This window comes from Oncorhynchus clarkii, chromosome 18, assembly GCF_045791955.1.
Source record: "Oncorhynchus clarkii lewisi isolate Uvic-CL-2024 chromosome 18, UVic_Ocla_1.0, whole genome shotgun sequence".
In the NCBI taxonomy this organism is placed as follows: domain Eukaryota; kingdom Metazoa; phylum Chordata; class Actinopteri; order Salmoniformes; family Salmonidae; genus Oncorhynchus; species Oncorhynchus clarkii.
The window spans coordinates 57,148,203-57,162,969 of record NC_092164.1 but is presented as its reverse complement, the minus strand read 5'-3'; the positions used below and the strand labels follow the sequence as shown (position 1 = coordinate 57,162,969).

Below are 14,767 nucleotides of genomic sequence, written 5' to 3'. Positions count from 1 at the left end.
GTGTTTGTTATGCTAGCCATGACCCAGCAGCTCTGTAGCCTGCTGCTTGCCTTCCGGGCGAACTCCCCGACATGCCCAACTTCTAAATGTCACTCAGTGGAAAGGTTTTCAAAAGTTTAGGTTAGGTCTCTTCCCTTTAATAGCAAAGGCTACGGGCGGCCTATCTATACAACCCTATCTAGTTGTGTACGTTTGTGTGTTCTGTGTGTGTGTTCCCTGTTTCCCCCTAGTTCTAACATGTCATCACCGTGTCTCCATAGATGATCAGTGCGGAGGCTCCAGTGCTGTTTGCCAAGGCAGCTCAGATCTTCATCACAGAGCTCACGCTGAGGGCCTGGATTCACACTGAAGACAACAAGAGACGCACCTTACAGGTCAGTTACACCCTCCCTAGTGTGTAAAGAGGTCACGCACGCATCTTCTCTAGTCTGTAAAGAGGTCACGCGCCTGCGCGCGCACGCAGATGCACATGCATTCTGCTGACCCAATTTTACATTTAAAGACAACACATGCAGTTGTGCTGGTCCCTGTGTGTGTGTGTAGAGGCCCCACACCGCCATCCCCTGAGGACCGGCTCTGTTAAAATCCTTTTCTCTCTGTCCCCTCTGAAAGCAAACCTTGGCTCCCGTGACCCACTTTTACTCGCAACGCCATTTTGCTCTCTTATCCCAGAACCAGGAGAATTACATGGATCCTGGAGTGACGCTAGGGAATGGGGAAGACCTAGAGAGAGACAAAGTGAAAGCGATTATGGGGAGAGAGTGTGAGAGAAGAGAACAGGAGAGCGAGTGAGAGAAGCAAGAGGAAGGGAGAGAGAGAAAAGAGGGAGACAGGGATAGAAAAGAGAGGGAGAGAAAAGAGTGGGTTGATCAGAGTGGTTTTGAAAGCCTGGGCTAGTCGCACCTGTGTGTCAGAGGGCAGACTAGCCAGTCAACAATTCAATGAAACATTAAAGCAGAGTGCCCCAGTTCTCTCTCTTCTTCATCCATGCACACAGAGCCTTCAGAAAGTATTCACACCCCACATTTTGTTGTGTTACAAAGTGGTATTCAAATACATTTAATTGAAATGTCTTGTCAACCTTCTACACAACATACTCTGTCAAAGTCAAAGAAAAATTCTAACATTTTTAATTTTTTTATAATAAATACTAGTATCTTGATTAGATAATTATTCAACCCCGAGTCAATACGTGTTAGAATCACAGCTATTACAGCTGTGAGTTTTTTGGGGTATGTCTCTAAGAGCTTTGCACACCTGCATTGTACAATATTTGCTAGACAGCCATTTTTAAGTGTTTCCATAGATTTCGAAGCCAATTTAGGTCAAAACTGTATCTAGGCCACTCAGAAATGTTCAATGTCATCTTGGTAAGCAACTCCAATTTGCAAGGTTGCTAGCCGACTAGCATTACGTTAGCAATGCATTAGTCAGCCAGTTGCTATCAACACCTATCTTACAGCTGCATTAAATTAAACCATCTAACCAGTTATCAAATAATGTTACCGGTTTATGTAGTTATCTTGGCTAGCTAGCAGGCTAAAATAACTAAGTAATCTAGCCAACCACCACCGTCAACAAAGCTAAGTAGTAAGCCAGAGAACAGCTAGTCTAGCACAGGCAGGGACCCACAGAACACACACAAAAAAAGCCAGCAGATGTGAAGTAGAGAAAGCGGAGACTTAACGATTGACGGTTGGGTCATTCTCACAGAACTGGTATTTGACCCAAAAATTCTCAAGTGTTATTTTTCACGAAATGACCTTTTGGTTCACTGAGATTAGGATCAGATATTATGCATTTTTCCACAAAAATGCACTATATATATATAATTTATTTTCCCCCCACAATTACCAGTGCAAAAATGTTAATTACCGCAACTGTTTATCCAAGGTCTTTACAGGTAATATTGGTTTATTAAGATGTGGATATTCGTGGCATATTGTTACGAATCCCTTTTGGCCCAACAGTCTAGGGGGGATGGTAGTGAGACCCGTAACATAACTCATGTAAATTATAATAGTGACAAAGTATAAGTGAACGAAATAACCACGACAACTGAAATAATACCGTCAAACTCAGGGTTTATTTATAAAAACACACGGTAATGGGGGGGAGCAGGAAAAGGGGCTGAGCTGGACCCAAGGAAAGAAACAAATATGCAAAAACACCCCTAAGCTAGACTAGCCTACTTTAACAACAGCTAACTAACTAACCAAAAATACAGTGGGTGGTCCACCCAGTTCTAACTAGTGTGTGTTAACAAAGTTTACCTACGGGTAGTGTATGCCCATGGGCGACTTGTCTTGGTTTCCCCCTTTTCCCACCAGCAAACACCATACCCAAAACAATACTCACAGGTGATGACAAAGTGCTATGGAGGTGCTCAAACAAAAGAGAGGTTAATTAATACACAGAGAGCGAGTGAAGAACCGAGATCTACAAACATGGCATTTACAAAGATTGAGCTACTGAAATCTATATAGAACAGCTATCTACCAACATGGCATTACAAAGATTGAGCTCTCCTGAACAAACAAATGATGGGGTTTTTAAACCATGGGGAAGGAACTGTGATAGGGTAGGAAACAGGAGGAGGTGTGTCTTCTGATTGATGGGTTGATTGTTGACTGATTGGGGAGTAATGATTTTCACCTGTGAGGGGAGAAGGAGAGAAAAGAAACACACACAGGATACACACAGACACAGGATACCTGTATCCGTAACACATATAAGAGAATAACTTAACTTAAACTTTATTTCAAAACTGATTGGAGTGTTACGGTAATGAGACCACGCACACTGGTTTTATGTAATACATATTTTAGTTTAATGTCAATTTAAAGTAGTATACCATTTTTAAATTACAAATTACAGCAAGATATTTTGTTTTATTCAAATAAGTTAGGTTTTTCTAAAGTAAAATTGTATAAAATTACCAGAGAATTTAATCCAGACGCATTTCGGTAATGGGAATTTGGGGTGGAAATCTATTTAAAGTAACACAACATGATAGTTGATTGTTGCAGATGCATCAAGGTTTTGTAACCCCATTTGCTGCAGACATGTTTAAAATTGGTTTCATGATAATCACCTAGCTGAGTTGGCTAAGGAGAGAGGTGCTTCAGCGGGAGAGACCATTTCACCAACCGAGGGGGAGTCTGCTAATCCAATAGCGATATAGTGAGGTAAATCTAAAGAAAGATTCCAGAAGCAATCATCCAGACGCGGCATTGGTCACAGGAGATGAGGAGGAGAGTCTACAATAAGACGGCGATCGTAGGAAAACTCCAGGCAGATTGAAATGATCACAACAGCACAGTCAGTCATCTACGGTAGCTCGCTAGTACTAAGCCAAGGTTGAAAAACTCTGGTACCCTACTTTGTGGAGATCACGCGGCCCCCACGTGTGGGGAATCTGATTGGTTGTTTACTTAACACCGCCTTGTGTTTGGTGGATTATAGCTCACCACTGACAACGCTCGGTCTGCATGGCTAGTGGCTAACGTTAGCCAACTCAAGCTAACTAACGCAGAGTAGTTTCTCCATAAGACTTTGAGAAATAGCGCCTTGTGGGTAGTTTAGAAGATATCCCTGGACATAAGTTATTAAATATGTTAAAACAACATAAGTATGTTTGTAGTTATAGGTAACCATATCGTGACTACAACTAAGTTACTAAGTCTTTGACCACACTGTGTTTTTACTTTGGTGAGTAAAAACGAATGCTTCCTACCCTTTAATAACCTCGAAATAGAATGCCAATTTGGTTTCAAGTTCCTCACGTTAATTGCATTTTTACACCACAGGTGGTGTTACATGTGTTTTATTAATAAGACAGCTCTGCTTGCAATCACACTCATTCTATCTCTCTTTCACACACTCCGGCTCTCGTCGGTGCTAGGGTTCCGTTGTGCCAACGGCACGCCGATCAGGGTCTCCATGGCGACGCTCATCAATATAACAACTGTGGATGTGACCCAGTGTTACCTGATATATTAATCTCACAGCGCTATAAATACACATATGTAGGGGGCCCCAATGGGGGGACTTAGATGCCAATATCCTGTGGAAAATGACACACACACTAGAGGAGTGGGCCTCGGGAGGACAGTGATGCTAAGAATACATCACACAACTCCCGGTGTCCTTAATCTGGTGCTGCTCACAGTGGGCCTATAGCTCTATGGCTAATTCTGCTGTTTTTACATGGTATGTGTTGATTGAAGTAGGCAAAGCTTTTTACAGTTCCACTGAGAGCAAACTCCTTTTTACTATTGTTTACAAAGCTGTTCGAGTTTGACCTAGAAGTTTTTATAAACTGTCTTTTCTTCGAACGCTTTCAAAAAGGCTATATTTGGAGCAGCAGAAGTACAAAGCCAGTTTTATATTTAGCCTAGTTTTTTCACATACTGATGAGGAGCCTAATGTTCAGCCTCAACTCTTATTTCCTGTGTTACAGAGGAACGACATTGCCATGGCGATAACGAAGTTTGACCAGTTTGACTTCCTTATCGACATTGTGCCCCGGGACGAGCTCAAGCCCCCCAAACGACAGGTAGGGTGTGTGTGTGTGTGTGTGTGTGGGTCTATCTACATTTACTTTCAGGACCCCGTCAGGGTGGAGTACCACTCCTGGCAGCCTAGAGACGCTGTAAACATCCTTGACTGGAAGCTGGGGTTTGGACAGCAAGGGCTTTCAGTCGGATGTTTGCAGCGTCTGGCTGCCCATTACTTCCAACAGTGCCACCATAGCTTCTAATCTCCATCAGAACCACCACCATAGCCTCTAATCTCTATCAGAACCACCACCATAGTCTCTAATCTCCATCAGAACCACCACCATAGCCTCTAATCTCTATCAGAACCACCACCATAGCCTCTAATCTCTATCAGAACCACCACCATAGCCTCTAATCTCCATCAGAACCACCACCATAGCCTCTAATCTCTATCAGAACCACCACCATAGCCTCTAATCTCCATCAGAACCACCACCATAGCCTCTAATCTCTATCAGAACCACCACCATAGCCTCTAATCTCTATCAGAACCACCACCATAGCCTCTAATCTCCATCAGAACCACCACCATAGCCTCTAATCTCCATCAGAACCACCACCATAGCCTCTAATCTCTATCAGAACCACCACCATAGCCTCTAATCTCTATCAGAACCACCACCATAGCCTCTAATCTCTATCAGAACCACCACCATAGCCTCTAATCTCCATCAGAACCACCACCATAGCCTCTAATCTCTATCAGAACCACCACCATAGCCTCTAATCTCTATCAGAACCACCACCATAGCCTCTAATCTCCATCAGAACCACCACCATAGCCTCTAATCTCCATCAGAACCACCACCATAGCCTCTAATCTCTATCAGAACCACCACCATAGCCTCTAATCTCTATCAGAACCACCACCATAGCCTCTAATCTCTATCAGAACCACCACCATAGCCTCTAATCTCCATCAGAACCACCACCATAGCCTCTAATCTCTATCAGAACCACCACCATAGCCTCTAATCTCTATCAGAACCACCACCATAGCCTCTAATCTCCATCAGAACCACCACCATAGCCTCTAATCTCTATCAGAACCACCACCATAGCCTCTAATCTCCATCAGAAACACCCAATAGCTTGTAATCACTATTAACATAATCACCACTGTGTTAATGGCTGCCCCCTCTACCACATTACAGTCCTGACTCAGATTTATGGTGTGTTAGGCTGAACAGTGGCTCCTAAGCATTTTAAGTTGTGGCCACCTAAATAGACCAATTCACCAAGTCTGTGGCCAGGGGTGTAAACATCCTACACTCTCAGCTGTGACATTATCGAGCTGGGAGAGGGGTGTTTACGCTTCTGGTGACGGGGAAACTGCCACCTCCTACAGTAGCCTGGAAGATCAACCAACCCGCACCTTTTAGGGAACTGTTACCTTGTACTTCTGACAATGATGAGGCCTTGAGTTGACTTTTCTGAGCACAAAGAAATATGGTGCTTGTAGTGCTGTGGCATTGCTCTAACTGGCAGTTGTTAGACCATATCAGACTAGACACAAAGAGCCTTCATGCTTGTTAATGGCTGACAAAATGTCCAATGTGTCATTGAATGAGCTTTCCATTCACAGTTTATGATTAAAACATTCTCAATAGTGTGCCAAGGTCTTGTTTTCATGAATGGAAACGATCCCTTTCTGTCTGCTGAAGTGTTCTTGTGTTCTGAAAAGTGTTGTTGGGTTGTGAAAACCCATGGTCTTGACGAAGACCCATAAGGCCTTGAGCCTGAGTGTTGTCGACCGGGATCATCAAGGTCCTCCAGTGCTAATGGATCCTCCGGATGTGTCCCAATCGGTACCCTATTCCCTATGTAGTGCACTACTTTTGACCAGGGCCCATAGGGCTCCCATAGGGCTCTGGTCAAAAGCAGTGCACTGAATAGAGAATATGGTGCCATTTGGGATGTACCCTCTATTTAGAATCACATTACTCATCCATCCAGGCCCTATCAGTTATTAATCTGGGTCTCTTACCTATTGTATTACACTGGCAAAATAATTCATGGAGATGTAATGGACTGATAGGCTTCTCTGTTATCCCCTCTCTCTTTCTCTCACCATCTCTCTCGCTCACCATTTCTCTCTTTTTTTCTCTCTCTCTCTCTCTTGCCCCCTCTCTTTTTGTATGTGTACAGGAGGAGGTGCGTCAGTCGGTGGCCCCAGCAGAGCCGGTTCAGTACTACTTCACCCTGGCTCAGCAGCCAGGCCAGGTGCAGGGCCAGCAGGCCACTGGACAACAGGCTACCACCATCCAGCCTGGACAGATCATCATCACACAGCCACAGCAAGGACAGGTAAACTGGAGAACAGACCTGCACTGACACAGACTGAGAGACCACATGTGCAGACACACACACACCACACCAGACATACGGAGCATACTACTCCACAAACAACCGGTAAGCTACCAACAGTCAGCCTAGGCAAAGATGTAGTGTACACCACACACACACTGTGACACAGCCTGGCAGATCACCAGCTCTCCTAACACTCTCCCAGTCAACAACCCTCTCCAACCCTGTCCACTATAAAGCAGTGTGAATGGGGTAATAACAGTGGGTTTTATTGATATTATCCTTGGCAAGCACAGCCAAACCGCACTCTGGCCTCCACTCTTTCCCACCAGCAGGGATGTCCCGTTCACACCCAGCACACAAACACACAGCTATAAAAGCAGTGATACAGGGCCATTTGATCTGCCCACTTCAGTCACTCCCATCTCTGCTGGATGTCCAGAACAGTACAGTAACACTAGGTGTCCCTGTCACCCTATTCCCTATTCAGTGCACTACTTTTGACCAGGGCCCATAGGGATTAGGGTGCCATTTGGGATGCAACCTAGACTCCCTGTGAGGCTCTCTGCCACTCCGCTGTACTTATCTCTGAAGAGGAGGAACATATGAGTAAACAGATGGGTGGGTTGCCCCCTCATCCCTAGTCTTTATCCTTCTCTGTGTGGTTCCCCAGGCACCCCTCTGTCTCTCTTTTGTGTTCCCTCTCTTGCTCCATTATTCTCCCTCCCTGTTGAATGTGTTCTCTCTCCTTGCTTCAGCAGGCTGCCTTCGTTTCACTGATCTGTCACAGTTCCAAAGCCACAGTCAGGCTAGAGCTGCTACTGTTACTACCACAGTCCCCTCACAGTCACCGAGCAGAGCAGGGGAGGTCACTACATGACTGGCACCTTAGAATAGGTGACTAGTTTAGACTACTGGGTTACAGTTAAGAGGCCAGGGAGGAAGAGGGATGGTGGGATGGAAGAGGGGAAAGGATCTGAAAAACAGATGGATAAAGTGTGAGATACCTGGGGTTTGTGGGAGGAAGGTAATGAGGTCCTAATTCATTGCTCAATTCCTGTGTGTGTGTGTGTGTGTGTGTGTGTGTGTGTGTGTGTGTGTGTGTGTGTGTGTGTGTGTGTGTGTGTGTGTGTGTGTGTGTGTGTGTGTGTGTGTGTGTGTGTGTGTGTGTGTGTGTGTGTGTGTGTGTGTGTGTGTTTGCCAGACTTGCCTGCTAAGAGCTTTCGGTGTCACTAGTCGTCACTGTTGCACCAGTTCTGTCACAATCCCTCTCGGTCCACAAAGTCCCTAACGGACTGATCTGTTACGAAACCAAACCTCCATTTCTATTGCACATCTACAGTGTCTTATTGGAACTCCCATTTCCTACTGTAGGATACATCTTTATCTTCATTAGCAGCTGCTCTTTCTCCATTAAATCTGCATCCCTTCTGCTCTATGCATTTCTTCCAACCATAATTCAGTTCACATGCTCATTGTTTGTTGTGTGTGATCTGATGACGGGTGTCTGACTGTGTGTGATCTGATGACAGGTGTCTGACTGTGTGTGATCTGATGACAGGTGTCTGACTGTGTGTGATCTGATGACAGGTGTCTGACTGTGTGTGTGATCTGATGACCGGTGTCTGACTGTGTGTGTGATCTGATGACCGGTGCCTGACTGTGTGTGTGTGTGTGTGTGATCTGATAACCGGTGTCTGACTGTGTGTGTGATCTGATGACCGGTGCCTGACTGTGTGTGTGTGTGTGTGTGATCTGATGATTGGTGTCTGACTGTGTGTGTGTGTGTGAGATCTGATGACCGGTGTCTGACTGTGTGTGTGTGTGTGTGTGTGTGTGTGATCTGATGACCGCTGTCTGACTGTGTGTGTGTGTGTGATCTGATGACCGGTGTCTGACTGTGTGTGTGTGTGATCTGATGACCGGTGTCTGACTGTGTGTGTGAGATCTGATGACCGGTGTCTGACTGTGTGTGTGAGATCTGATGACCGTTGTGTGTGTGTGCTACTTTTTCCTTTGCACTCTGCACTCTGCATGTGCTTGTCATGTTTGTAAAGCTCCCTCTTTCTCTTCCTCTCTCTTCCTTCCCCCCTTCAGGTGCTGCAGGGGACCACAATGCAACAGTTACAGCAGGTGCAGGTAGCCCAGTCACAGGGCACACCTATCACGGTAAACCCCCCCCCCCCCACCTGAAACACCCCTCCCCATCCCAGTACTCCTAGTTGTAGGGTGAAGTTGCTCCTAGATGCTGATCTTGGATCAGTTTTGCAATTACCCCACTAAATAGTTAAGGTTAGGGTTGGGAGAGGGGATGCTGATTCTAGATCTGTACCTAGTGGAAATGTCATCCCGGAGCGCACCCCTCCATATTTAATCAGGAAGGTTAGTTTACCCATGAGGGCCTTCCTTTCTCTCCTGTCCAACTCATCTCCATTTGGTGCTCCAGGTCTGCAGTTTAACTTTTGACTCAGCAGCAGCTGTCTCATTAGGGACGTTAGTCAGATCAGATTAGATGTCTCATTAGGGACGTTAGTCAGATTAGCTGTCTCATTAGGGGCGTTAGTCAGATTAGCTGTCTCATTAGGGGCGTTAGTCAGATTAGCTGTCTCATTTGGGGCGTTAGTCAGATTAGCTGTCTCATTAGGGACGTTAGTCAGATCAGATTAGCTGTCTCATTAGGGGCGTTAGTCAGATTAGCTGTCTCATTAAGGACGTATGTCAGATCAGATTAGCTGGCTCATTAGGGACATTAGTCAGATCAGCTGTCTCATTAGGGATGTTAGTCAGATCAGATTAGCTGTCTCATTAGGGACTTTAGTCAGATTAGCTGTCTCATTAGGGACGTTAGTCAGATCAGATTAGCTGGCTCATTAGGGACATTAGTCAGATCAGCTGTCTCATTAGGGATGTTAGTCAGATCAGATTAGCTGTCTCATTAGGGACGTTAGTCAGATTAGCTGTCTCATTAGGGACGTTAGTCAGATCAGATTAGCTGGCTCATTGGGGACATTAGTCAGATCAGCTGTCTCATTAGGGATGTTAGTCAGATCAGATAAGCTGTCTCATTAGGGACTTTAGTCAGATTAGCTGTCTCATTAGGGACGTTAGTCAGATCAACTGGCTCATTAGTGATGTTAGTCCGATCAGATTAGCTGTCTCATTAGGGACGTTAGTCAGATTAGCTGTCTCATTAGGGACGTTAGTCAGATTAGCTGTCTCATTAAGGACGTATGTCAGATCAGATTAGCTGTCTCATTAGGGACGTTAGTCAGATTAGCTGTCTCATTATGGACGTTGGTCAGATCAGATTAGCTGTCTCATTATGGACGTTGGTCAGATCAGATTAGCTGTCTCATTATGGACGTTAGTCAGATCAACTGGCTCATTAGGGACGTTAGTCAGATCAGCTGTCTCATTAGGGATGTTAGTCAGATCAGATTCGCTGTCTCAGTGGGGATGTTAGTCAGATCAGATTAGCTGTCTCATTAGGGACATTAGTCAGATCAGATTAGCTGTCTCATTGGGGATGTTAGTCAGATCAGATTAGCTGTCTCATTAGGGACATTAGTCAGATTAGCTGTCTCATTAGGGACGTTAGTCAGATCAACTGGCTCATTAGTGATGTTAGTCAGATCAGATTAGCTGTCTCATTAGGGACGTTAGTCAGATTAGCTGTCTCATTAGGGATGTTAGTCAGATCAGATTAGCTGTCTCATTAGGGATGTTAGTCAGATCAGCTGGCTCATTAGATCAGATCAGTTGGCTCATTATGGACGTTAGATCGGATTGGCTGGTTTATTAGGGACGTTAGATCTGATCGGCTGATTTATTAGGGACGTTAGATCCGATCGGCTGGTTTATTAGGGACGTTAGATCCGATCGGCTGGTTTATTAGGGACGTTAGATCGTCTGGATTTCTTTCCTTCTTTCTTTGGGACAATCATCACATTACATGACTCAGTCACCAGACTCTCAGTCGTTCAACAATGAATCTTCCTTCTCCACCCTGAAGGGAGGGGCTCCAATGACCATGCAGGTGGGAGACCAGCAGGTCCAGATAGTACAGGCGTCGTCCCAGGGCCAGACCCAGACGGTGCAGTCAGGACAGACCATGCAGGTCATGCAGCAGATAATCACCAACTCCGCAGAGATCCAGCAGATACCAGTAAGAGAGACGGATATAGAGGAGGAAAGTCTCCTAGAATGACCTTACTGGAAAGATTATAATCATTGTAAAGCTCCATTTTCTAATGATGTTTACACAACATTTTCTTCAGTTAAATATTGGAGATAATTATCCTTATAGTTGGTGAACCTTATACTGTCCTCCATTTTGACGCTCTGCTCTAACTAGCTCAGTGATCATGATAACCTCTGCTTTGTGTATCTATGACCTTCCCATCCTAAAGTGTGTCTCCCCCGTGTGGTGGCTGTGTGCAGGTGCAGCTGAACAATGGTCAGTTGCAGTACATTCGGCTGGCACAGCCTGTCTCTGGCACACAGGTGGTTCAGGGACAGATCCAGACGCTGGGTAACACTCAGCAGGTACAGGTACTGAACATGGACCTTTTTTAAAAATCCATAGTATCGCATCAGATGTATGTAGACACTTCACCTCTGTAATGTAGTGTCTGGTACGGTATCACTGTTAGTTTATGAAAAAACATTAAGGTAGTAACATATGATAACATTCAAAATATGATACGATTATTCATCTTAAAAATGTGTGTTTTCAATATTGTTTTGTAATTCTATTTCTATATTGTTAATTTCCTTCAATTGCATTTTAATAGAGGTGTAGGTTTGAATAGTGGCTGTGTGAAGCACTGTGACTGACTGACTCCTCTCTCTCTCTCTCTCTCTCTGGTTTGTTCTCAGATTACACAGACAGAGCAAGGCCAGCAGCAATTCAACCAGTTTACTGACGGACAGGTAAGAGGAACATCTCAGTGACCTCTCACTCCTGTCGCTCGCTCACTCCCTCACATCCTTTACCCTCTCTCTCTCTTTCTCTCTCTCTCTTCTTACAGCAGTTGTATCAGATTCAGCAGGTGATGCCGGCGGGACAGGACCTAAGCCAGCCGTTGTTCATCCAGTCCACCAATCAGACGGCTGATGGACAGGTCACCACACAGGTCAGCACAGACTGAGGCTCTGGAAGCATCCTCCTGACCACCAAACCATTGACCACACCACCTGCTACCATCCATAAGGACAACACTGGCTCAAACGCCAAGGGACCTCCTAGGAGGCGTCCAAAATGGTCAAAAGTAGAGCCCAATATAGGGTGCCATTTGGGATGTACCCTTACCCTCATTCAATACACTGGTCTATGACATGACACCGGTACTTAAAAGGAACTGTCTGACAACAACAGTTCTTAATTCAGTATACTGGGTCAGATACCAAAGGGACTGCTCTACAACTCCCTCTCATTCCCATTTAATATCGTCTCTCTCTGCCTCCGTTAGTTCCTCCAGGCACCCACTCTCTCCTAATATGTTCCCCATTAAAGCCCCCATTCATGAGTGCTACACACAGGGTATCCGAACACTGAATCCTCCAGGACCCAACTCTCCTCCGTTTTAGTGACCAGCTGTTCATCCTCAATGTCTGTAAACCCTTTATGTAAAAACCTCCTCTGTATATTCTCTGTCTCTCTGTGAAGTACACCATATGGGTGGCTCTTGTGTTCTCTATGGGTACGTCCCAAATGGCTCCCTATTCCCTATACAATGCACTCATTTTGACCACGGTCCAAAGGGTTTTGGTCAAAAGTAGTGCTCTATATAGGGAATAGAATGCATTGGGATGCATCCTATGGAAGGCTTGGCCCTTGTTTTGTCTACAAGCCAAGAGAACATAAATCCTTTGTTTGTAATGTTTTTATGTGTAGACGTTTAAAATAATAATCTATAAAGCCATACTCTTACCTAACCCATTTATTTCACAATAAATCATTGTCAATTGTACGAGACCAGCCATGATAGGTCAATTAAGTTATGTTAGTTTCTGGCAGGTTTTTCACATTGACGAGACATTGCCATCGATGAAAGGGCTTCTTACTGTATGATTGAGTTTGAATTTTGTGTGTGTGTGTGTGTGTGTGTCATTCAATATTGTGCAGTTACTGCAGTATACTTTCCCCATGGCCCAGTGATCCTATTCACCTCTTCAGTGCCCCCTCTTCTCTATTTCCTCTTCTATTCCCCTCCGTCTCTCCATTCATTTCCACTGATCACTCTATCATTGTTAGAGCAGGGAGAGGTTAGGCCTTTCTGTCTCTATGCAGTTTCTTCTTTCTCCCCTTCTCTCTTTTTCTCTCCCTTTACTGTTTCCTGTATCCAGAGAGGTTTGTGGTTCTCCTGCCTGCTCTGAGGAAGCCTCCTGTATAAAAACAACTCCACTGGGAGAAAGGCCTCTTTTTATAAACTCTTATTTTGAAATCCTGTTGTAACTTGTCAATGTTAATTTGTTTTTATGATCACCCCTCTCCCTCCTCCCCTTTCTTATTTAGTATCTTTAATTGTTATCATTGCTGTTCTTATTATTGTCGATTTGCATGTAGTTTAAACTGCCAGCATGATATGCAATAGATGGGTAGACATTCTATTTTGTAAGCAAACTTTGGGTTTGTGAGAAAATAAAATGCAAATAAAAAACATTACATGCAATCTTTTTTCAACAGAAGTTTTTCTGCATTTTTTCCCCCAACAGTATTGTTGTGATGTGTGCATAAAAAAATATTTAAATCTATTCATAAACTATTGGTAACCACTGTGTAGTACAACAGGCACTGTTCTTTAGCAAAGCAATTTTGCATACCGTATAGCCATTTTGGGTACTTCAGATAATTACAGACATCTGTGATAATCTACGGATTTCTGTGCGGCCTTATCACATAGAATATATCAAATAATTAAATAAGATCATTTTAAAATAACAATAGAATAACAAAGCTTTAAAATATTATCCTAAATATAAACCATCAATGGAATGGAGCCAATGGAATGGCCTCAAACGCATGGAAACCATGTGTTTGATGTATTTGATACCATTCCACTCATTCTGCTCCTGTCATTGCACATCTATTTGACTGAAGTCAATAATTGTAAGAGTTGCAGTGTTAATTGAAAATAATGCCATTGTTGATAATTTTTTTTCATTTTGGTATTTTCTCCTGAACCATATCCACTAGAAACTCGTGGACACAGATTTAAAAAATGAATACTATATTAATATATTTAACCTATGGCAACATTAGTAATCTGTTTATTACCAAAATTATGGAAGATTCTGGTAATTTTGGTAGATTACCAGTAGTTTAGCAACCCTAAATGTAAGTGCTCTATGGCCACACAGTAGGTGTCTTAAGTTTTCACCCTCTTGAATTTCTTCACATTTTTATTGTTACAAATTAAAAATGGATTTGTCATTTTCTGTCAACTATCTACGAAAAATACACTAATGTCAAAATGAAAGATGTGTTTATTTATATAAAATAAACGCTAATAAATACCTTGGTATAGATAAGTATTCACCCCTCTTAGTCAATACATGTTAGAAACACCTTTCGGCAGTGATTACAGCTGTGTCTCCTTGGATAAGTTTCTTATTTGCACATGATTATTTTCCAAATTCTTTAAGCTCTGTTAAGGTGTTGGGGATGATGGCTAGACAAAACATTTTCAAGTCTTGCCATAATGATTCAATCAGATATATGTCAAAATTGTAACTTGGCCATTCACAAACATTCACTGTCTTCTTAGTTAATGCCTCCAGTGTAGATTGGCCTTGTTGTAGGTTACTGTCCTGCTTAAAGGTTAATTCCTCTCCCAGTTTCTGGTGGAAGCAGGTTTTCCTCTAGGATTTTTCCTGTGCTTGCTTAGCCATACCAT

General features: G+C 43.7%; 1 protein-coding gene across 28 annotated transcripts in view; it reads left to right on the top strand.

Annotated features, from left to right (window-relative positions):
• The window catches only part of LOC139373754 (nuclear transcription factor Y subunit gamma-like), a 38,866-nt gene extending 25,333 nt beyond the window's left edge, over positions 1 to 13,533 (top strand). For 7 of the 28 annotated variants that reach the window (XM_071114693.1, XM_071114691.1, XM_071114695.1 and 4 more), the window contains 8 exons: positions 261 to 374; positions 4,463 to 4,558; positions 6,711 to 6,869; positions 8,967 to 9,038; positions 10,882 to 11,034; positions 11,310 to 11,420; positions 11,748 to 11,801; positions 11,900 to 13,533. In XM_071114693.1, the coding sequence (XP_070970794.1) occupies positions 261 to 374; positions 4,463 to 4,558; positions 6,711 to 6,869; positions 8,967 to 9,038; positions 10,882 to 11,034; positions 11,310 to 11,420; positions 11,748 to 11,801; positions 11,900 to 12,019 (879 nt within the window). In that variant the 3' untranslated portion in view covers positions 12,020 to 13,533. The remainder of the gene's footprint in view (positions 1 to 260; positions 375 to 4,462; positions 4,559 to 6,710; positions 6,870 to 8,966; positions 9,039 to 10,881; positions 11,035 to 11,309; positions 11,421 to 11,747; positions 11,802 to 11,899) is intronic. The other 21 variants (XM_071114708.1, XM_071114698.1, XM_071114707.1 and 18 more) reach the window with 7 other exon arrangements.
• Positions 13,534 to 14,767: the final 1,234 nt, after the last annotated feature.